Below are 23545 nucleotides of genomic sequence, written 5' to 3'. Positions count from 1 at the left end.
GCTCCTGGCTTCCATCAGGCCTGGTCGGCTGCTGCCGGCATTTGAGGAGTGGACTAGTAGAAGACAGAGCTCGTGCTCCCTGTTACTCTGCCTTTTAACTAAGTCTTTCCAACAAAACAAAAGTTTATGGAGAATGTGCATTATGAAAAAACTGAATGTGTTTTGAAATGTTTCATACATTCACAATAAACTTCTTTTATATATTTATTTGAGGGGCAAAGAGACATAGAACTGGTTTACTCCCTTAAATATTGCTACACTTGATCTTAGTCAAAAGGATTTAGCCATTAAGCTATCGCGTCTGGCCGAGATCTTAGCCACAAGGCTGAGAATTAGCCGTTGCTGATGGCTGGGGCCAGGCTACGGCTGGAGCTGGGAGCTGGGAACTCCACCTGGTGTTCTTGGGTGATAGGAATCCAGTTACATGTGTCATCACAACTGTCTACCAAGTTGTATATTAGCAGGAAGCTGGAGCCAAGAGTTCAAGCTGGGAATTGAACCCGGGGACTCCGATAAGGAACGCAGGCATCTCAACCATTTATTTGAAAAGCAGAAAAGAGAGACAGAGTTGGATCGATGGAAAGTGCCCACTCGCTAATTCACTCCCCAACTGCCTGACACAGCAGGGGGCTTGGGCCAGGGTAAAGCCAGGAGCCCAGAACCTTGACTAGGCACTCTAGTGTATGGCAGGGAACCAGCAACTTGAGCTCTCATTGCCTCCCAGGGTGCACATAAGCAGGAAGCTGGAATCAGGAGCGCACATGGGACAGTATCCCAGGCACTCTGCTACTAACTGTGGGTGTCCCAAACGGCAACCTAACCCCTGTGTCACATGCTTTACGTGCCCTAAGCTATCTTTGTAACTCAATCTTCCCTGACCTTTCCCATCTCCAGCTTCTATTTGCTTAGAGCAGCTTGTGGAAGCTGAGCAGAGGCTCCCCTCCCGTCACTCAGAATGCAAATCCCCGTCCTTTGGGTGCACTTCCACCAGGAACTCTAGGTGTGCTCCCTGAACCCAGTCTTGGCAGGGTTCTAGGGAAGATTTCTTAGGTGGGCAGGACTGAGGAGCTGGGCCTCCAGCCCCTCCTCGGATCTCACCTCGGTCTCTCCAAGCGAGTAACTCCCCACCCTGGAGCACATGAATTTCTCAGCATGGGGGCTGATTCTGAGGCGCATGTTCCCAGCCACCCTCAGCACTAAGAGTTCTGTTCCATGGTGGCAAACTTGACCCCAAGGGATAGCTGCAAGTCCAAGGCAGTTGGGCTCACCCATCTCCAAGCCTCACCTACACAAAGGAGCATCATAGACTGACTGCCTAAAGCTGTCTCCAAGCCAGGACCAGGGTCAGTGTCAGGGCCAGAGCAGCAGGTTCCCCTTTTGTGGCAGAGCCACCCCCATAATGGCCCTGCTCTAACAGCCTCTCCAAATGCATCCAGTAGAGCAGAGGCCCACATCTGGGGCTAGAGGGAGGCGTAAGCATCTGAGAACCAGCCGCCAGGCCAGGTCAGAGGATCCTGAACACAGATGGTCAGCACTTGTACCCACACTCTACAGGGAAGGCACATGAGGCTTAGGAACCTCCTAGGACAGGTTCATGATCAACAGGAAGCTAGCACCGGGCACGTGCCACTTGGGACATCAGCACCTTATATCAGAAGTCCAGTTGACTCCTGGCTGCTCTGCCGCTGCTCCAGCTTCCTACTAATGCATCCCGTGATGGCAGCAGATGATGACCCGATTCCTTGGCCTCTTGCCACCCACACGGGAGACCTGGATGGAGCTCCTGGCTCCTGGCTTTAGTGTGGCCCAGCCTAGGCTGTCCTAGGCATTTGAGGAATGAAACAGCACATGTAAATCTCTTTCTTTCTCATTTGCTCACTGGCACTCTCTTACTTTACCGCTAATATACAGGAAATACATGAATTTTTTTTTTTTTGAAAAGTTAACACTGCCGTAGTATGCTGCCGCCTCATTAATTCTTCACACCAACTCGGTACATATGACTTTATAGATGAAGAAACTGTGAAACCAAGTCCACACAAACAGCAAATGCAGGTCCCAGAACACTACCCAGAGCAGTCTGACCGCGGAATTCATCCACAAGCATTACACCTGCCGCTCCGTCAACAACTCTACAGGAAGTAAACAGCACAACAGTGACAGCTGCCCTGGATATGCACGGCTACGACTCCTTCATCTCCCCCTCTGCTTCTTCCACATTTGTACACAGTAAAATGCTGCAAGTGGATTGAGAGGCATGAGGGTCCCATCCCGAGGCCAGGAGGGGTCCACCGCTCAAGGGCTGTCACATGTCAGTCCTAGGGAAGAATGGGGTGCAAGGAGACCTGGGACCCCTTCAATCTTTGAAATCACAGGCAGCTATAGAGACCACACAATGGGAGTACTTCAAAAGTTCATGGAGGGGGCCAGTACTGTTGGCGAAGTGGGTGAGGACACCTGTGAAACTGATTCAAGTCCAGGCTGCTCCACTTCCAATCCAGCTCCCTGCTAATGCACCCAGAAAAGCAGTGGAGGATGGCCAAAATACTCGGGCCTCTGCCCGTATGTAAGAGACCTGCCTCTGGCCTGGCCCAGCTCCAGCTGTTATGACCATACAGGGAATGAACCAGCAGATAGAAGATCACTTTCTTCCTCTCTCTCTCCATCTCCCCTTTCTCTCTCTGTAATATATGTATATTACTATGTATTTCTGTTGGAAAGTCAGATTTACAGAAAGAAAGGAAGACAGAGGAAAGATCTTCCATCTATTGGTTCACTCCCCAAACAACGGCAACAGCCAGAGCTGAGCCAATCCAAAGCCAGGAACTTCTGGGTCTCCCAAGCAAATGTAGTGTTCCAAGGCTCTGGGCCGTCCTCTACTGCCTCCCCAGCCCACAGATAGCTGAACGGGAAGTGGAGCAGCCAGGACTCAAACTGATACCCATGTTGGATCCCAGTGCATGCAAGGTGAGAATTTAGCCACTAGGCTATTGCAGCGGACCCAAAAATAAATGTTTTTTTAAAGGTCACAGAGGGGTGAGCATTTGTTGTACTAGTCTAGAACAGTATTCAAATGCCTGCATCTTCTTCCTTTTTCTTTTTCTTTCTTTTTTTTTTGACGGTCAGCAGAAGTTTATTAGTGGCATCAGGCTTTTGTAGACTGTGGCTCACATAGGATAAGGGAGGAGGTAATGAGGTTACGGAGCTCCCACAAGCCTGTCTACAGAACCCATCAATTTTCGCCACAATCTTATCTGAAAGTATCTTTTTGTTTTGTATATCCAATCAGTTGCATTCATGATATCTAATCAATTATTCTCATGCAAATGCCATCCAACCAACTGTCCTCCTACAAATCTCCCTTCTCTGTTTTGTAAATTAGGCCCAAGGAATGTAGCTAGGGAGAACTCACTCTTACCAGGACAGGAAATGCAAACAAGTTTTTATATTATAAGAAGATAACTTCACCAGGGACCAGAGACCCTAACTGCCCATTATCCCATCTAATTCCTCAACATGGTTCTTTCCCCGGGAGAATGGACCCTGATATCTGTTAAGGATAGGGGCCATGCCCTGAAGAGCATCAACAATGCCAGGTGCTGATCCGAGGGTGCTCCAAGGTCATCGTCCACTTCCTCACCGTGATGATGACGCACGGCTACACTGATGATCACAGAGCTGGGAAAACCGTGAACCTCACGGGCAGGTTAAACAAGTGTATGGTGATCACCACCAGATATGATGTGCAGCTGAAAGATCTAGAAAAATGGCATATTAGTCTGCTCCCATCCTGCCAGTTTGGTTTCATTGTCCTGAAAACCTCAGCTGGCACTATGGACTATGAAGAAGCAAAACGCTTCTTGCTTCTGTTTCTAGGGATGTAACACAGATATACACAAAAGCTCAATGGACAAAAGGAAAAAGAAAAAGGATAGGGGCCGACTACTTCATACTGAAAAGGGGCAGAGAGGGCCCGGCATGGTAGCCTAGTGGCTTAAGTCCTTGCTTTGCAAGTGTTGGGATTCCATATGGACGTTTGTTTCCATATGGAACCACTTCCCATCCAGCTCCCTGCTTGTGGCCTGAGAAAGCAGTACAGGGCAGGCCAAAAGCTTGGAACCCTGCACCCGCATGGGAGACTCGGAGGAGGTTCCTGGCTCCTGTGTTTGGAACAGCTCAGCTCCGGCCATTGTAGCCACTTGAGGAGCGAAGCAATGGACAATCTTCCTCTCTGCCTAGCCTCCTCTGTGTATATCTGACTTTCCAATAAAAATAAATAACGAAAGAAAGAAAGAAAGAGGACAGAGATAGGGGCCACAGAAGCTGGGCATTCTCCAGGGGGTTGATCTAGAACTCCCTGGCAGAAAGTAGAAAGCATCAGGTGTCTGAAGTATTGCTTGGAGCTTGGAGACTTCTGTTTGTTGAAGCCTTTCTTTGGGGGTGCCTCGATCGCACTATCTTCTTTCAAGCCCCTATTCAGGTGCCACTTATTTGCTGTCCGGCAGCAATGGATTTGGTGCATGGAGCCAAAAGAATACATGTGGACTACTGAATTGGGCCCGGCGGCGTGGCCTAGCAGCTAAAGTCCTCACCTTGAAAGCCCCGGGATCCCATATGGGTGCCGGTTCTAATCCCGGCAGCTCCACTTCCCATCCAGCTCCCTGCTTGTGGCCTGGGAAAGCAGTCGAGGTCGGCCCAATGCATTGGGACCCTGCACCCGCGTGGGAGACCCGGAGGAGGTTCCAGGTTCCCGGCTTTGGATCGGCGCGTACCGACCGTTGCGGCTCACTTGGGGAGTGAATCATCGGACGGAAGATCTTCCTCTCTGTCTCTCCTCCTCTGTGTATATCTAGCTGTAATAAAATGAATAAATCTTTAAAAAAAAAAATTAAAAAAAAAAAAAAAGTTATCTTTTAGGGCTCGGCAGCGTGGCCTGGTGGCTAAAGTCCTCGCCTTGAAAGCCCCGGGATCTTTTGGCCACGCCGCCGGGCCAAAAGATAACTTTTTAAAAATTGTTTATTTGATGGGCCCAGCAAGGTAGTCTAGCGGCTATCCTTGCTTTGTACATGCCAGGATCCCATATGGGCGTCGGTTCTAATCCCAGCAGCCCTGCTTCCCATCCAGCTCCCTGCTTGTGGCCTGGGAAAACAGTCGAGGACGGCCCAAAGCCTTTGGACCCTGAACTTATGTGGGAGACCCTGAGAAGGCTCCTGGCTCCAGATCAGTTCAGCTCCAGCCATTGTGGCCACTTGAAGAGTGAATCATCGGACGGAAGATCTTCCTCTCTATATATCTGACTCTCCAATAAAAATAAACCTTTAAAATTAAAAATAAAAAAATTTCATAGAGGGGTCCCACTTCGCCAACAGTACTGGCTCACCCCCCAAATAAATTCAACTTTTAAACCCACTTTTCTACAAACCTATGAGCACATCCTCTTAGCCCTGGATGCCTGCAGACACTCCAAAAGCAGCCCGCCTCACTCCACAAGGGCTTCCTCCTCCCAAACACAGATCACTACACCCACCTCACAGGAACAAATAGAACAACGTAGCAAAGCAGCCAGCCTGTTTATTTCCCCCCTTCCTGCCCACAGCCCTGCCTTCAGGAAGTCCACAATCCACCACTCTGGCTAGCTTCTCGGGCCTTAAATTGTCTCACATGCTGAACAGAACCAAAACCAACGCCAAGCACAGAGATCTATCTGAATTCCTCAACCATGACCCACGTAAGGCCCAAATACACTGACCAGTTTAAAAAAATGGGCACTCATCCTGAGGACACAGCCCTGGGACTCTCCAGGAGTCACGCAGAATCAGGGCAGGCCAGAGCCACGGCCAAGCGTCCACTCACACTCAGGCCGAACCCGGCTTTGGTCAGCCAGCGGTCCAGGCTCCCAAGCAAGCCGGCCTGCTCTCAGCTGACCAGTAGGTGGCAGCAGAGGCCAGGTATTCAGGCAGAGAGGTGTAGGTGAGGTGGCCTGCAAAGGGGCCACCTGAGCGCCTAGAAGGGGTCTAGGGGACCGAGAAGGGAACTGAAAGCAGAAGTTGGCCTGCAGGCGGCAGGGAGGGCGAGGGCTGCGCTCCAAGTCCTGGCTACTTGTAGCCCAGTCTCAGTCCTCCGGCTGGCCCTAGGGATGGCCCCGGCCGCCAACACTCACTGTGGGTGGCCGGCACGGGCTTCTCATCCTCCTCGCTGTCCGGCCCGGAGCACCACTCATCCCCGCTGTATGGCTGCTTCCGCTCCAGCACGCAGCGCCGCTTACTCCTGGGTGCCACCTCTGCCGGGGGCAAGACAGGGCAGGTGGGTCAGGGGGGTGTCATGAGCCCTGTCCTCCTCCCATAGCCACCATCCCCATCCCTCTCATTCTGCAAGAGGCCTCGCCCTGGGAGGGCACTGCCCGGGCCACGGTGGGCACTTGGCCAGGCCCTGGCCCCCACCCGCCACCATTTGTTTCTGATTTCTCCTAACATCCCAGGCTGTCTCCCCTCCCCGCCCCCCCAACACACACCAAGCCTGCATAATCCCCAACCACAACTGGTTCTAATTAGGCAGGGAAGAAGGAGGGGGCAGCCAGGGCTACTCTTCCAGGCCCCAGTGCCTGCTCCCAATGGGCTCCCACCAGCCAGGGATACAGGCAGTTTACTAGGAGATGCCTGGCTGAACTCCTCTCTCTGCTCTGTTCACTGGGCTGCAAAGAGGTGGGTCCCTGGGGGAGGGGAATAGACGGGTCTGGCCCCTTCACAGGTGGCACCCCAGTGAACCCTACTCCTAAAGGATCTGGTACTGGGTGCCTGGGATAGAGAGAAAGACACCCTTGCGTGAGGATCAGGCTAGCGGACAGATGCAGGTGACTTCACCGCGCCAAGGCGTGGGGCTCCAGGAAAAGAGCGTACCTTTGGCCTCGGAATCCAGGGATGGGGTCCCAGCCTCCCGCTGTTCTCCAGAGTCCACAGACACACTGCGCTCCCGCTTCACCTTGCCCTTGAGCGAGCTGAAAGGGGGCACCCCTGCCTGGGGGGTCTTCAGACTTGAGTTGCTGGGTGAGATCTGGTTGGCCTTGGCCCCATGGCTCCCCGCCCCCACGCCCTTGGAGCCCAGGTTGCAGGTGGGTCCTTGGTTCACATTCTGATGCTGTGATTGGGCCCCGCCATTCCCTGTCTTGCCATGATTGGTCAATTTATTTTCTGGGTGCATTGGCTTTGCTGGGGCAGGGGGGCAGTGGCCACGGGGAGACAGCGGCGGGCTCCCCGGAGCTTCTCTCCTCCTGGGATGGGGCAACCTGGGGGGGAGGGGAGGCAGGAAAGACAGACACGTTAATCTTGCCAGGAGCTGGGCATACCTGGGCTTCCACTGCCCCATTCCACCACACCTAACTGGATAGCTGCATCTCCTTGCCAGGCCACTCCTCCAGCTATTCCTTCCCTTCTTCCCTCCACCGCCAATGCCGCCCGCCACCTTGGAAGTGTTGCAGGGGCTTCCCCCATCTCCTCTCCGCAGACCCTTACAAATCAGGCGGAAATCAAGGCCTAGCCTGGGCAGGCCCTGCCCTTCTCCAGCCCCATCATCTAGCACACTGCAAGCCCCAGGTGCTAAGCCTGTGGAGCACCAGACCCCTCTTTTCACCCCACACAAGCGCCCTCTCCTCCTAGGGTTTGCAGACTCCTTCTGTGGACCAACAGCTCAACTCCCCTTCCAAGTCCCACCACCAGCACAGAAGAGCCACCACAGCCCCATTCCCAAGGGGAGGTAGGAGGAACACACCCACACTGGGCAGTGGTGCCCAGTGGTCCAGACGGGAGCCGCAGGGGCAGGCCAGAGGAGGGTGGGCCGGCAGGCCTGGCGGGCAGGCGGGAGTAGCAGGAGGGGGAGGGGAGCGGTGTCAGGCAGACGGGAACGCAGCTTGAAGCCTGGGATTCCAGCAGCCCAGGCTGCGGCCCCTTTAAGCTGCAGCCCGCTCCCCCCCTCCGCCTCCCCCTCCCCGGAGACCTATTAATAGCCTCTGGAAAGATCACATCACGGGAGAGGATATTTATCCCCCCTCATTCCACACCAGCTCAGATTTATTTCAGCTCTGCTGTCCTGCTGCTGCCGCCTGGCCCCTCTGCCGGCTTCTCCAGGGGAGGGGAGGGAGGCGGTGGCAGGCACCACCCCCCTCCTCGAGCTCGTACCCCCAGCTGCGTGAAGGCCAGAGGGCGCCGTGGGACCCCACAGTGGGATGGGCCGGGGTCCACTCAGACCAGAACAGACCCGAGGTCACTTGGGCCCAGGCGAGAACGCTGAGCTGCAACCCTGGCACAGGCCTGGTACTGTGCCCCCCACCATCGGCCCAGCGGTGACAGGGTGTGCGGTGGGAGGGAGACCTGCTCCCCATATCAGCTTGTCAGGCCCTTCCCGTCCCGCTCTCCGTGCGGGCACACACACACACACACACCCCGCCCGCCACGACACCCACACACCTTGTCTTGTTAGCCAGGATCCTCATGGCTCCCACGCACAGTGGGGCTACGGCCCCCGTGCGTGCCCAGGGCCCAGCCAGGTACTCGGTATACTGGAGCACGTACTGCAGCAACAAGCCCCAAAGAGAAAACTTGTGACTTGGGGAGGGGGGTGAGGGAGAGGAGAGGGGAGGACCCCAAGGCCCTGGGACTAGGGAACTGGACAGGGTTGGGCAGGGGAGAGGTTGGCAAACGGAGCAGCACTATGTGGCGGGTCTCGAGCCCTGAGACCACCTGGTACACTTGGCCCGCAGGGGGCTTGCAGTCTCTGGCCAGCCCCACCCCCACGGGCTGCTGGGTGGCGGCTGCGGGGTGAGGGGCGTGCAGGGCTCTCCTTTGCGGCAGCCCGGAGGGGAGGTCCGACCTGGGCCTCCCTCCCGTGGGGGTCGCCCGCTCCCCTGACATGCCCCTCCCCCGGGGTTTGGGAACCCCTCGGCCCCGCCCCCCGGCGCCGTGCCACACCCCAGGGCGCTAGGGCCGCGCACCCCCCCAGCTCCAGGCCTAGCCCGTGCCCATCCCAGCAGGCCCGGGCGGGCAGCGGGAGGCCTGGCGGGGCCCCGGGGCTGCAGCTGGGCTCTTCTGGAGACCAGTAACGCTGGCGCGGATTCCTCCCCGACCGCAAGAATGCAGGAGCCTCCCCTCCCCCCGCCCAGGCCCCCACCCCGCCCCTCGGCAGAGCCCGAGAGGAGACGCAGAGTGAGCCAGTGAGCGAGCTAGTGAGCGACAGAGCCAGCAAGGCAGTGAGCGAGGGCGCGGGCAGGACTGCAGCGTGGTCCCCGGTCCGCGCACGCGCGCGGACCTAGGGACGCACAAGCGCGTCGGGAGAGGGCTGGGTGTGCGCTGCTGGGCAGGGGCCTGGCGATCCCCCGACTCTTAACTCCCACACACACTCCCAGCTCACACTGTGGACAGGGAGACAAAGACACGCAGGGGCCGGGCAGGCCAGAGGCGAGCTTGTAGCCGGCCGGCCCGCCGAAGGGGGACCTCTACAGGGCTGTGATCACACGCCTAGACCGCCCCAGGGCTGTGCGGAGCTGAGGCCGCCAGGGAGCCTTAAAGAGACTGGCTGGGACATCACCAGCTAACCTACACAGACAGACACCTTACCCAACCATTGCCCCACCTCCCCAGCCCCTCCCCAGCAGCTGATCCCTGCAAAAGGTGGGGGAGGAGCTTTGTCCTGCTGACAGGCCCAACTACATACTGTAGCATGCTTCAGTTGCTCCAGGCTGGCCTGGGGCTGGGGCGGGGACAGGGGGACCTCTCTGCCACCCTCTGGAAACCTAACCCTAACCCCAGGGCAATTCTGGCCTTCCCTACTCCATTCTGTCTCCCCGGAGTGGGTCCCAAAGTCCAAGGCCCAGCTGGGAAAACAGCAGCCACCCCCATCTCTTGCATGACAAGCAAGAGCAGAGGCTGGAGAGGCCCAGGAGGCAGGCAGGAACACCAAAGCTTGCCTAGGTGTGGGACAGGCCTAGGGTGGGCAGGTGTCTCGCCTGCTCAGCAGTCCTCCAAACCGCCCCTTTTCCCAGTGAGGGTGGGAAGAATAAAGGATGCCTTCCAGGGTCCCCTGCCTGCTGTGTAACAGTGAAAGGGCCTTCCCTTACTGTGAAGTGTGGGGGCATGCAGGGCAAGGGCCCCCCACTAATGGCTCTGTTTGCAGTCCCAAAATGGGAAACCTGCAGAAATTTGAGGCGAGGCTGTTAGAAAATTAGCCTCTTTCCAGGGGTCCCAGGGAGGCCAGGCTGCCCCTCAGATAGGGCTCCAGCCCCTCCCTTCCATCCAGCCGCAGGGGCAAGCTGAGTCAAGCTAGGGTGAGTCAGGACTTCCCCATCTCACTTCCCTCCCCCCCCCATTTCCTAGGACCCTTCCTCCTCCACCTCAGTGCCAGAAGACACCTGGAGGACCGCCCACCCCCAGGGTGCCCCCCCCATGGAAAGGGTAGTTCCTAGCACCAAGCAACCAGGAGCCCCAGAGGCAGGTAAGGAGATAAGGCCAGGGCTCTTAAGTTTAAAAGAAAAAGAAAAACAAGCCAGATCGAGGTTCCCTGTCTGGGGTGGAGAGAGGTGACAGGCTCACAAACAAGGAGCAGGTGCAAGTCACCTGATGGAGACCCGGAGCTTACCCGGGAGAATGTGCCTGCAGGCACTGCATGAGACAAAGAGCCTGAGATCCACGGCCATAGGGGTGGAGAGCCTGCATGCAGCCTAAAGGTCAAAGGGGGGAGGGGGCCTGACCTGGGAAGTCCCAGCCTGGAGCCTGCAGGTTTGACACGGAAGCGCTCCAAGGTGGGCAGGTGTTCCCACAGCCCGAGCTGCTCTGCTCTGCTTCCAGGGCCCCCAAAGCCAGGAGCCCCTCCATGGGGCACCCAGCTCAGAACCGCCCCCCAGCAGGACATGAGAAGGGGCTGCAGAAGGTGTATGCTCCCACGTGGAAAGAGCCGCTATCTCCAGAGAGCAAAGTGTAAGGATGGGACCCTCCTTTAAAAGGGTGAGAAGACTCAATCCTGGCTCCCCCCACTACAGACAGGGGATGAGGGACAGCCTCTGGCTGGGGCGGGGGGGATAGAGGGATAGCAGGGTCCCCAGCCCCTTTCTCCAGTCCTAAGAAGTCATCCTCCAACACACGGGTCACTTCCTCTTCCCAGAGTGGTGACTCAGCGGGTGGGGAGGTCAAGGCTTCGCAGCCCAGCAGGAAATCTGCTCAAAGACCCAGGTGCTACTCAGGGACCCTCGACAGGGGGACTTCCAGGCTCTGGGGGCCTTCCCCTACCATGGTTCCTAGCAGCCCTCCCCAGTTCCCCCTCTAAGCCCTGGCCAAGGAGATCATGCAAATCACCCCTTTTTTGCCTGGGAGTTTCCAGCCCCGCCCCCAGTGGCCCCTGGGTAAAGTCAGGCAACCCCTGCTGGTCTACGGAATCTCCTTGTCTGGGACTTTGCGACAGAATGTCTCTGCCTGTGTCCAGCCCACTTGCCCCTTCTCAGGCCTTGCAGGGTCCAACAGCCTTGCCTACACAGACCTGAGGTCACCTCACTTCTTGGTGCTCTTTTTGCCCTTTCCAGAATGGCCAAGCTTTGAGAAAGAAGCCATGGTGTGGGGTGGCCCCCACACCCAGGCTGCTGCCAGGATCCCTAGCTGCTCCCTGCCACCGGGAAGGGGGGGCGGGGTATGGAGGGGTGGAGGGCACAAGGAAACAAGACAGGGCAGGAAGGCCAGGCAGGCGGCGGGCACTCTAGGCCAGGCACAAACAGCCAACACAGGAAACCACAGCCCACCCCCGCCCACTCCCCCCACCCCCGCCCCCAGGCTCTGGGAAAGAGGACTGCCAGAAGCCTGGTACCCCAACACCAAGGCCGGGGCCAGGGGTTAGCTGGGGGCAAGGGAGGGGCAGGAGACACAGCGTGGCTGGACTCCAGACTTAAACTGAGGAGGGGGAGAGGAAGCCAGGCTGGCAGGGATGGTGCTGCCTCTTTAAATCCACCGAAATCCTGAGCTAGGCCCAACCCAGCTCTGGTTTCACAGGAAGGAAAGCAGCTTGGGAGCCAGTGGGGCAGGCAGGCAGTGGTGGCTGGAATTAGCCCCACCAGCCCAAATATATCTGGTCTCCGCCCGCCACCCCACTGGCACTTCCTGCCCTCTGGCACCTGCACCAGGCTGAGGGTGGGAGAGGGTCTAAGTGCTACTCCCCATGCTGCGGGAGACCCCAGTCCCAGGAGCTGACCTGTTGCTTGGGTACAAGCAGGTTGAAGGTGACTTCCCAGACCTGGAACTCCCTGTGGGCCATCACCTGGCCTCAGTCCTCCAAGGGGTTAATCAGGCCCCTGTTTGGAGGGGTAGCAGTGGCCTGAGGAACCTCCTCCAAACTGCCTGGCTGCTGGGAACAATGGAGCCATTGTGGGAGGAGTAGAGTGCGGGCAGACTGCTGGCACGGCCAGCACACCACGGGGCGGAGACCTCACCCAATGCCTGCCGCAGGCTGTCCTTCCCCCAGGTACTGCCAGAGGCAGAGCTGTCCTCACAGCTCCCTGGCTTCACCTCCCTCGCCTCACCTCGCCTAGCCTGCCTGGCCCAATCTCTGGGCACTAGCAAGCACCTGGAGAGAGCCCTCCAGGAAGTAGTGGCATGTGGGCCAGGACAGGGTGGGGGTGGGGGTGACGAGACAGGATGTGTCCATGTGATCCTCCTGCAGGGGAGACAGGAAGGCCAAATGGGGTTTCTGGTGTCAGTCCTGGCACCCTCCGACAACGAGAGCTCAGAGGATTGCAGGAGAGCTCTGGTAGGGAGGGTGCTTGCCCCCAGGCCTTGGATCAGTACCCATTCTGGGGCTGCCTTGCCCGCCGGGGTGGGGGGCCTGGTGGGCATTGTGTGTGGTGGTGGCTTGAGAACTGCCTTTGCCCATAGGCAGACATGCTACCAATCCCACTGTGTCTCCTCTGAGCTGTAGGACCTCATCTGTTCCCTTCTTCCCAAAGCCTCAGTCTGCAGAGTCCACTGAGGCAAAATGAGTGCAGAAGTCACTTCACAATGCCTGAGACACACCAGACTTTGCCAAATCAATCCCCTTCTCTACCTCCTGCCGTGGCACCCAAAAAGGTGGGCATCTGGGGGAAGGTGGGCACTTCTCAGACATCTGTGTGTCCCAGTGAGCAGAGCCCTTGGACCTCTGAGTGATGGCATCTCCCGTCTTCCTGCTTGCACGCATGACCCTGGCCATCCTTGTCTTCTCATCCATGCTCAAACCCAGGGCACAACCCAGCAGAGCCGCTGCCCATTATCTTAACCTAAAAACATCAAGGAGGCAAAGGAAGGAGGATTTCCCTCCCAGTGGGCATCCCCTCTGCCAGGCACTCCTCTCCTTGCCCAACTCCATGAACATCTCCCTGCAGTGTCAGACTGGCAGAAAACTGAAGTCTACTACTCCTAGTCTCTTGCATTGGACCTCTTTAAAGAATGGAGAGTTGGAGAAAGGAAAGCAACTGACAAGCTGTTCTATCAAGAAGGGGATCCGGGGAGAAGATCTTCCCCACTACATAGGGCTGCAGCTCTTGGGGTGGCCCCTCAAGCCCCCGAAGGGTTAACACGGCCCTAAAAATAACCTGCTCCCGGCAGGACTGCTGATCACAGGCCTCCAGCCATCTGTTCCCATTTTCTCCTGTTCACACTGGAACATCTGAAACCAGCCCCAGAGCCCCAGCCCAATCCCAAAAATAGCCCCAGCCTGCCCAAGGAGCAGGCCCCAAGGGCTGGGCATAGGAGGCATGGCCAGCCCAGCAGTAAGGCATGGCCCAGACAAGACAGAGAGGCCTCATCGCCAAGCTCATGGAAGGTACCAGAAGGAGGTGGTGAGCAGAGCTGGGGATTCCCACCCACCCCTCTTGGTCCTGGGCCACAGAGGATACCTTTATCCAGGCCCAGGCCTCAGACCCAGGAGTATGGCATCCCAGGCCCTTCTGCCACATCTTAATCCCCAGATGCTCCTGACCACCTGTCTACATAGCACCCCTCACTGCCCACTCCCAACCCTTGCTGCCCGCTCTGGGGTTCTTCCTCCAGGAGTTCCCAAGCCTCAGTCCATCTGCCATGCCAGGCCTTTTGGTAACTCTGGTACCCACCACCACCCACACTGGGCTACAGCATAACTTCTTCCAGCATTATCTGCATCCAGTGCTGTAACCCGGGGAAAACATCAGTGTCCTCTAGATAACACTTGCTGAGGCGAACCTGCTTTCATCTTGGGCTTGAGAACAGCCCCTGGCTTCCCAGCTACGTCCCTCAGGTGCCAGGCATGTCCCTCTAAGCTTCTCTACACATGGCACGTAGGCCTAGGCACTGCCCCCTCCTCACCCAGGCAGGAAACACAGGGAAGCCTGTGCCCCAGGCAGTTCCGAAAGCTGCCCTCCATGTCACTGTCACATGAATGCGCACACACATACCCGCCCTATCTCCCAGCCTCGGGGAAGGTCTCTGACCCCTTGGCCAGCAAGGAGAGGAGGCAACCACTGAAGCCGTTTAAAGACGGAATGTCTTGTTCTGCCTGGTAAAAGAACACAGCAGCAGGGGATGGGATGGTGGGAGGGGTGCTAAAGCTGAACAGAGCAAACAGCCTGGGGGAGGGAGGGCTCTGCCCCCAGAAGCCCTGGGAGATAGGGAAGTGGACAGATATCAAACTCCCTAGTCCCCTGGCCCTCCTCAGGGGCCCTGGCTACTTGGCAAACTTGCAATCAAGATGTCAGCCAGGAGGGGGTGGCATTTAGCCCACTGGTCAAGATGCTGGTCAGGGGGCCAGGCCCAAGGCCCACATCGGAATGCCAGGGGGGATTCCTGTCTGGGCCAGCTCCTAACTCCAGCTTCCTGTGAGAGCAGGTCCTGCAAGGCGGTGCTGATGGCTCAAATAGTTGGGTCACTGCCATCCACGTGTGAGAGCTAGACTGGCTTCCCAGCCCCCAGCTTCAAGCCTGGCCCAGTCACAACCATGGCAGGCGTTTGGGGAGCAAACCAACGGATACTAGCTCTGTCTGTCCCTCTACCTCTCAAATACATTTTGTAAAGGTGTCAGCTGGCACTGACTGTGGGGGAAACCGAGGCAGCATGGAAGCAGGCCTGGAAGAGTCCTGGGAGGCAAGGCTCTGGAGAGCTGGATTCCACACCCACACTCCGGTCCGCCCTGCCCCCAGCACCAGCTCTTCCTCTGCTAGAGCCCCTGGGAAAGTCAAGAAGGCCTGGGAAGGGCCAAGACTAATAAGAATGAAGAATTTCTGACATTTCTTATGCCTTCACTCAGATGCTTGACATGCATTATTTAGTTTTTAAAAATTATCTGAAATTGGGCCCGGCGGCATGGCCTAGCGGCTAAAGTCCTCGCCTTGAAAGCCCCGGGATCCCATATGAGCGCCAGTTCTAATCCCGGCAGCTCCACTTCCCATCCAGCTCCCTGCTTATGGCCTGGGAAAGCAGTCAAGGACGACCCAATGCATTGGGACCCTGCACCCGCCTGGGAGACCTGGAAGAGGTTCCAGGTTCCTGGCATCGGATCGGTGCAGCACCGGCCGTTGCGGCTCACTTGGGGAGTGAATCATCAGATGGAAGATCTTCCTCTCTGTCTCTCCTCTCTGTATATTTGACTTTGTAATAAAAATAAATAAATCTTTTAAAAAAAAAACAATTTCCAATAAAAATAAATAATCTGAAATGCCCACAGAGACAGACAGACATGAGATCTTCCATACACTGAGTCATTCCTCCAAAATGTCAACAACAGCTAGGGCTGGGCCACCCAAAAGCTGGGAGCCCAGAACTCCATCTGGGTCTCTCATGTAGGTGGCAGAGACCCAAGGACCCTCACATGCTGCCTCCCAGGGTGCTCATTAGCAGGAAGCTAGATTGGAAGCAGAGCTGGGCCTGAAACCCAGGGAGTCCAATAGCGGATGCCAGTGGCCAAAGAGCATGGCAGAACAACTCCACAAGAAAGGACTTTGCTCTCTTCATTTCATAGGTAAGGAAGAAAAGGCCCAGGGAAAATCAGGCAAATCGCCTAAGGCACACAGCCTCCAGGGGAGTCAGGGCTTGAACCCAGATTCTCCAGGAATTGGGTTCCTATCCATGGCATCCCAGAGTCACTGGGCCATCAGTCCTCTTTGCTATGCTACCAGAAAAGAATGGGGTGCTTGTCCTGGCTTCCTCCTCCCACACCCCCTTCCTCCATGCCTGCTGGGTACCAGCACTGGATTCACCACTGGCCTGGGGAGGAGATCAAAGAGACAGCACCGCTCCCCACCCCATTGCCACCGCCACCAACACAGGTCTGTGTTCTCAGAGGGCAAAGTTTGAGCGCCTCCCCCACTCTCGCCCAACCCCAGTCCCATCTGTTATGGTCACAGGAGCAAGGCAAGTTCCTGAGCCAGCAGCACAGGGACCCTGCTGAGAGATGTCCCAGGTGAGGAGGGTATCCTAGGTCAAGTGGGGGCTCCCCAGTGAGAGTAGAATCTAAGCTCTGCCTCCACCCACTTGCTCAGCCACACCTCTCCCCTGCAGCACCCCACTCGCTACACTGAGTGGAAAGCAGGGCCACTTCCTCCCCTAAACCCCCAGGGACTGTGGCCTCCAGCAAGGAGTGAGATAGGGGGTTAGCAGAAGGAATCAGAAGCTCCTCTCTCCAGCTCACAAAGCACCTCCTCCCTGTCCACGGCTCTCTCCAGCTTCCCCAGTCAGCCCAGGAGCCCACAGGAGTGTTTGTTGTGAATTCAGGGAGTTGTTGCTAAGGAGGCAAAGGAGGGGAGGGAGGGAGGGAGAAAGGAGGGGGCTGGCAGGAGGAGAATGTGTGTGTGTGTGTGCGTGCGTGTGTGTGTGTGTACGTGTGTCTGCCTGTGCATATGTGTGTTGAGCCTCCCTGCCTACACAGCCTAGAAACCATACCAAGGTGCCCTGGACTCAGCCAGGAGAGGCCAAAGCTGGGGGCAAGGAGCAAGTAGTACTTGAGATGACCAGGAAATAGGACCTTGCCCTGCAGAGTGATTGGGCTGCATCCCCCCACCCTTGGGGTAGGGGTGGGGTAGGGGTGGCACTGGACACAGAGCTTAGACAGCAGGGCTGGTACTTTCACTGGAACTGGGCCTGACCCTTTCCCTGTCCGGCCCCGCCCCACCCACCACCACCATTCCCCACCAGCCAGCCAACCAGCTAGCCAGGTTCCAGGTTGAAGGCTACTGGCCCAGCAGCAGCTCCAGAAGGCCTCCCCTCCTGGAGGGCGGGAGAGCAAGGAGAAGGAAGAGAGAAGTGGTAGGAGCAGACAGCCAGGAGGGAGCCCCCAAGACCAAACAGCCGAGCAGGAGGCTAAGCTGGGATGAGGCAGCCACTGCAGATGGAGCAGGAGGCTAAGAAGGATACACGCAAGCACACAGACCTCTCACCTTGGGCCTAGTGGGTGTCAGGCTCAGGCTCAGGCTGAGGGCTCCCTGTGGAGAGAGGATCATACATGGAAGACCCCCCTTCCCCCCAGCCATCCATGCCCCCGCACCTCCCATCCCAGCCCCAGCCTCACGCCGAACACATAAACATGTACACACAGCCGCAGCACACACAGCCGCCTGCAGCTCCAGGAAGTCTCCTGGCTGCTCAGACAGCCCCCGCACCCCCCCAACCACCAGCCCCAGGACTTCTGGGGATTGGCTGGCGGCCAGGCCTGACCTAGCTGCCCCGCCATGCCACTCTCCCCCTCCCTGTCCTGGAAGCAGGAAAGGAGGAAGGTACTGCAAGGCCCCAGGGCCCCTAAGAGCCTGGCCCCCAAGGGGAGAGAGGAGGGGCAGAGGGCTCCCACGACCTGGCCTGGGCAGGAGGAACGGGCCTGGGAGACCTGGGGCTCCTGGTTTTCAGGGCCAGCCAGCACATCGTGCTAGGCTAGTGACCCCAGAGCAACGCCAAGAAGGACTCCTTAGCTAGGGCCCTGGTCCCCTAAAGACACAACGTGTTGGGTGGGAGGGTCTCTCTTGCTTTGGGCTGAGACCATCAGCAGAGGGGGCTGGGTGAAGCCCCCACAACAGGCAGAGGGAGGCTGGTGGCTGGGCTCAGTTTGTACTGGGGGTCAGAGGGGAGTTCTTTTCCGAAGAATTCTGGGAGAGACGCCAACTAGAGCAAGCTGCTAAACACCCCTCCCTTTCTCTCACTGCACTGGGGAGGGGGGGTGTCCCTGCCAACCAGACTTAACCCTCTGCAGCCTATTGCATCCAGGCATGATGGGGGTGCTGGGGGGACCTCCAGCTGGGCTGCACTTCCAGGGCCTATGCCAGAATGCAGCTGGTTCCACAGGCCCCAGCAGGCACCGGCTGACCCTGTGGCCACCTGGGTGACTTTTCTGGGCTCATCTCCCGAAGGTGTCTACAGTGACGTGTGTATGCGTGTCTCAGAGACAGGCGTTGAGAAACAAACTGAAAACTCCTTGCCAAGGCCCTCCCCCTGCTGGGTCACTGAGCACTGTACCAACCTGGGCCTCCACCCCTCTCTTCCTGCCTCTGCTCTCGGGGACTAGGGGCTGCTGGGGTGGACGGGAAGGGGGGCTGTAAAAGAAACAGCTCATCCCTGTGACTACCTCCTGCTCTCTCTGCACAGCCTGCACCCCAGCCCTCATCTGTTGTGCTGCACAGGCATTTCTGGAGGAAACCATCCAATTATACAGACTGAGATCCCAGGAGGGGAAACTGAGTCATGGCAGGGTTATGTTCTCTTTTTTTTCAGGGCGGGGGGCTTCCAGTGCCTTGATCCCATGCAGACATCACCAGCCTTGCTTTAGCAAAACCAACCCTTCCATCCGCCCCTCCTCCAGACAACTCGCCTCCCCATCCTTACTCCCAGAACACAGGGCTATTGCAGCAGCAGGGAAGGAGGCTAAACAGAAAAAAGAATTTTCAGGACCTAGGCTACATCCAAACACCCCTCAGGCTGGAAGGACCAGAGTCTTGACTTGTTATCTGTCACCCAGCTGGAGAAGTCAACATTTCTGAACTTCACAAATACCCCCTTCAGCCCCCAGGCCCAGGATGACTGTTCCCACCCCTGCCCCTCCCAAGAAGCAAGAATGAACTCCCCTCCCCCAGCCCTGTCCTCTGAGCCCTGGAACTCCCTGTACCGGACCCACACGTGTCACCAGGACACAGGCACGCCCGCCCGCCTGACCGCCCGGAGGTGCTGGGTGTGCAGGAGCAGGGAGAAAGACAGTATATCCCAGTCTCTCCACTCTGCTGCTGTTCAAGGACCACAGGACTGCCAGAAGCCTTGGCCCCATGCCAGGACACGTTCCTATCAGAGGGCAGAGGACTCCACGTCCTGCGAGCTAGGAGCTGCAGGAGACCTGTGACGGCAGAGCCCAGGAAGGAGCAGAGAGGCAAGGAGATAAGCAAGGAATACTCCTGGGCCCTCACCTCACCTCAGACAGGCCCACGCTCCTTGCACAGAGCCCCTAACACAACTCCCACAAAACGCACAGCTTCCTAAAACCTCCAGCTTACAAAAACAGTGACCCTGAAGACCCAAACAAACCCACCCTACCCCTGTCCCATATTCATAGAACAGCTGAGACAACTCAGGAAAAAGGGCCAATAGGAGTTACGCCCACAGGGACACACACACACACACAAAGTAGTACGTGGCCACGTGCTGGCACACCAACTCCAACACACAACCTTGCAAGGCACAGCTTGAAGTCAGATTAGAGGACAAGGTTCCGCAGGGCTGGTGTGGGGAGGGGAGTTGGGGTGGGTGGAGGAGCGCTCAGGGATTTCAAAACAATCCTGGTTTCGAAATGCTGGAAATGCTGGATTCAGGGCCATTCCCAGTTGGGGCTGGGGAGCGGGGGTAGGGCACAAGGGGGAGGGGAGGACAGACCAGTAGCAGCTCCAGGTTTTTTTGTCCACCCCTCGCCGCCTCCACCCGCCCGCACCAGGGCCCCAGAGCACTAACAGGAGGACACTGGCTGAACAGAAGGAGTTCCAGCCCCTGGGGAAGGGGGCCTGGGTCAAAAGGGGCAGGCACCCAGGCCAAGCTGGGAAAGGAGGCCAGGGATCGGGTTCCAGCAGGAAGGGGGAGCATGCCTGTGCTCCTTCACCATCAGGCAGTGGCAATCACCTTCTCCCCATTCGTAGTGGTCACCCTGGCTCTTTCCTCACCAGCCAGCAGAGCCCCAAGGTAAAGCCCCACAGCTAAAGGCCAGAGGGGTGTAAGGGTCAGGGGTCCTGGTCTTCCAGGGCTCCTTCATAAGATGGGGGCATCCCATGGGAACCTTGGGAAGGGCTTCCTTCCCCTCCCTGTGGGGGAGACTGAGGCAGGGCAGACACTCCGCACCCAGGAAGTCACCCCTCCCTGCAGCAGTCAGGATGTCCTTGCCACCCCTCCCCCAACCTCCAGGGAAAGTCTCTCCCAGGGAGGGGAGCTCAGGCCAGACTGGGGGTGGGGCTCTGAAGGCCTGGCCCTGGCACCCGGAGGAGGAAATTCCAGCCTATAACTCCAGGCCAGCCCAAGTGACATTAGGAACATCCCTGGGGCTTCGGAGCACCCCTCAGCCCTCAGGTCCTGACCACCCAGCCCTCCAGCGCCTGTTCACAGGACTTACAGGACAGACTTGGGGGAAATCTAGGATTCCCTGCCTTGGGAATGCCTTGGCCTTGGCCAGACCCCTCTGAGACAGTCAGGGTGTCCTTTCCCCCAGGTCCCTGGGGTGGGAGTGGGGGGAATAGGCCGGCCCCCCCATGGGTGGGCAGCTGTTGGGGAGCTGGCAGGCAAAGGCACAGATGCCAAGCTGGAGCAGCCAGGAGCTCAACAGGTTGAGCCAGTCCCTGGAACAGTCAGCCCCACCCCAGGGAGAGCGGGCCTGGCAGAGGCTCCCTGCCCGCGGCACCCAGCCTGTACCCGCCTGGCTCCCACGGCTGCCCACTTTCCCACGGTGCCATTCCACCCTACACACTCTCCCCCAGGTCAGCACCAGGGCAGTGCCCAGGGCTCTGGTAACGAGAAAGCGCGGGGTGTCACTGCCCTGTCAGCCCCAGGGTGCCCAGGCCTTTGCAATGCACTGGGATCAACAACCAGGAAGCTCAAGATGAGTAAATGACCAGGGTGGCAGGAAGGCCAAGATGTGCTGCCCCCCCTCCCCTTGCAGGCTTGTGCTGATCCTGGAAAGCCTGGACAGACTCACTGGCTCCCAGGAGCTGCCTCGGGGCTCCGGGACGACCGTAGCCTATGGCTGTAGCCTGTGGCGCCAGAGGCAGTGTGGGGGAGGGGGGCGCCCCCAGCCCTTCCTCTCACCAGGAGGATGGCAGGCTGCAGGCCTGGGTGGCTGTGGCCTCCCTCCAGTTCTGTCAGGACTGCTACTGTCTGCAACCCTGGTGCTTGCTTCTCTCCCACCCTGTTCCTCCTGGTCTCCAGTGAGTTCCAACCCAGCCACTCCCCCCACCACCCTCCCCCAGCAGGCGCTCCTCCACATCACACACACACCCTTTGCACAGCATCCTCCTTACACCAGCAGCCCTTGCTGAGTTGACACTGCTACCCGCTAGGTCTCTGCCCAGAAGGCTACTGCCCTGCCTGGTTATGGCCGTTCAGTCCCCAGCCCAGGGCTCCTCCATAACTTAGGTATGAGGAGGTGAGAGGCTGAACTTGCCTAGCAGGGTCATTGTGGGGGAGGGGAGGGAGTCCTCAGTGCAGATTCTACTAGCAAGATTACCAACTCCCACATCACCACTAGTGCCCTAGCCACCAGTTTTTATGCATCCCTGTGCACCAGCAACCTCCCAGGGCCCTGTCCTGTCCACAAATTAGAGTGACCGTCTGGGCCCCCATAAAGGCCACCAAAGTCAGTCTCCAGCCCAGGCACAAGAATCACTCCAGAGTGAAGAAGATACTCCACCCCTTCCAACATGAACCCCCAGCTCACGTCAGTTGGAAGCAATGTAAAATAAACAGAGCACCCTGAAAAGGAGGTGACCAGGAGGCTGGTCATCTGGGGAGACAGCCCCTGATACCAGAATCCCTCTACCCCTCACTTCCGCACCCCCTCTCAACCCTGTCCAGAGGCTTCTCCCAGCCCAACCTGGGAACTGCCACCTGGAAGAAGCCAGGGCCTGAGCCTGCTCCTCCCCTGGGGCATGAAATTGTGGGGAACCCACAGAAGGTAGCTGAGCCATGGGCTGGCCAGTCCCTATCCAGGAAGCACTAGCTGTCCCTGGAGAACTAAGGCTGCAGTGGAAGCCCCAGAGGTGTCTCAGTAGGGGCTGATCTAGGGTCTGATCCAGTGAACACAGCCAGCTTCCCCCAGGTCAAGGGGTACACACCACAGCAGCAGGGGGAGGGCTGGGGAGTGGGAGCCCCCTTCCCAGGACACTAACCCAGGCCCAGCCCTACCACTACCACCCCAGCAACACTTTTCTTCCCAGCTGCGTCGGGTCCCCCAGACACAGACACAAACACACTCCCCAAGCAGCAGACAGACAGAAGGAGGGAGGGAGGGGGTGTCAGCACAACCCGGAAGGAAGGAAGCCGGACAGACAGACAGACAGAAGTGGGGCATGGCTTTGCTGCCCCCTTCTTCACCCTCCACTCCCGCCTCCCCCCACAGCCTCCGAGCACAGGGTTCTCTCTCTCAGCTCTCAGAGAGTAGAGCTGGCCTCTCCTAACAGCAAATTCCAGCAGTCCCAACTCACCCCCCCCACATCCCTCTGGGGATGGGACATACCCAGGAGAGCTGCAACCCAAACCTTACTTCTCTCTACAGCATGCTTCTTCGCCAGGGTGGGGGTGGGAGCCACTCTGGACCAAGACAGGGACCACCAAACCATGAGCAGTGCAGGAACACCTCCACAAACTGTGTGACTGCCCCACCCCCACCCCCCAGCCAAGCCCACACCACTCAGGGTCCTCGGCAGTCGCTGTCTCTGCTGTTCATAGGCAGCGGCTAGGCACAGAGGGTGGCCCCAGCTCTCCCCAGTCCTAAGCTACCTCCTTCCGTGGGCTCCCCCGGCCCGGGGCAAGAGTGCAAGGGTGCTCAGACGTGCAGGATAGGTGAGCCGGAGAGGGGACTACATCTCCCAGAAGCCCCCAGGGCAGGGTTCGCTGCTCCAGCTGGCCCAAGGCCGGCCTTGTTCTCTGTGCTAGGGTGGCTGGGTCCCCGGGCTGCCCCTCAGCCCTCCTCCCTGGGCTCTGGGGCTGCCAATCTGACTGGGGGCCCACTAGTGGCCTCTGCCGGCTCTGGGGACGTCCCCCACCCCTTCAACAGCCTGGCAGTGTATGCCAGAGAGCAAAAGACAATCAGTCTGTGGTGTTCCCCCCTCCCCAATTCCAACTGGTTCTTGCTCCTTGCACCTCCGCTGGCCTGGCATGACTTTCACCCTCTCCCCCAACACAGCCCTCACCTCGCACGGGTCGGGAGTTCCTCACGCCAGGCCGGAGCTGGACGCCATGACCAGGTCAGGGTCGGTGACTGGACTGGGGTCCTTCGGCTCCGGCAGTTGGAGGTGCGGAGAGGGCGGGCAGGCGGTGATCTTTTGATCCTGGGTGCCTTGATCTCAATC

General features: G+C 58.0%; 1 protein-coding gene across 4 annotated transcripts in view; it reads right to left on the bottom strand.

The window, feature by feature from the left end:
• The window catches only part of BCL9L (BCL9 like), a 33629-nt gene extending 10090 nt beyond the window's left edge, over positions 1-23539 (bottom strand). Inside the window, exons 1-5 of one of the 4 annotated variants that reach the window (XM_058663800.1) lie at positions 23387-23539; positions 17398-17449; positions 8460-8563; positions 6897-7282; positions 6161-6280 (exon numbers count right to left, since the gene is read on the bottom strand). In XM_058663800.1, coding sequence (XP_058519783.1) covers positions 6161-6280; positions 6897-7282; positions 8460-8485 — 532 coding nt within the window. In that variant the 5' untranslated portion in view covers positions 8486-8563; positions 17398-17449; positions 23387-23539. The remainder of the gene's footprint in view (positions 1-6160; positions 6281-6896; positions 7283-8459; positions 8564-17397; positions 17450-23386) is intronic. The other 3 variants (XM_004585140.2, XM_058663801.1, XM_058663802.1) reach the window with 3 other exon arrangements.
• Positions 23540-23545: the final 6 nt, after the last annotated feature.

This window comes from Ochotona princeps, chromosome 4 (assembly GCF_030435755.1).
Source record: "Ochotona princeps isolate mOchPri1 chromosome 4, mOchPri1.hap1, whole genome shotgun sequence".
Lineage (NCBI taxonomy): Eukaryota > Metazoa > Chordata > Mammalia > Lagomorpha > Ochotonidae > Ochotona > Ochotona princeps.
This window is presented reverse-complemented; position numbering and strand designations above follow the sequence as displayed.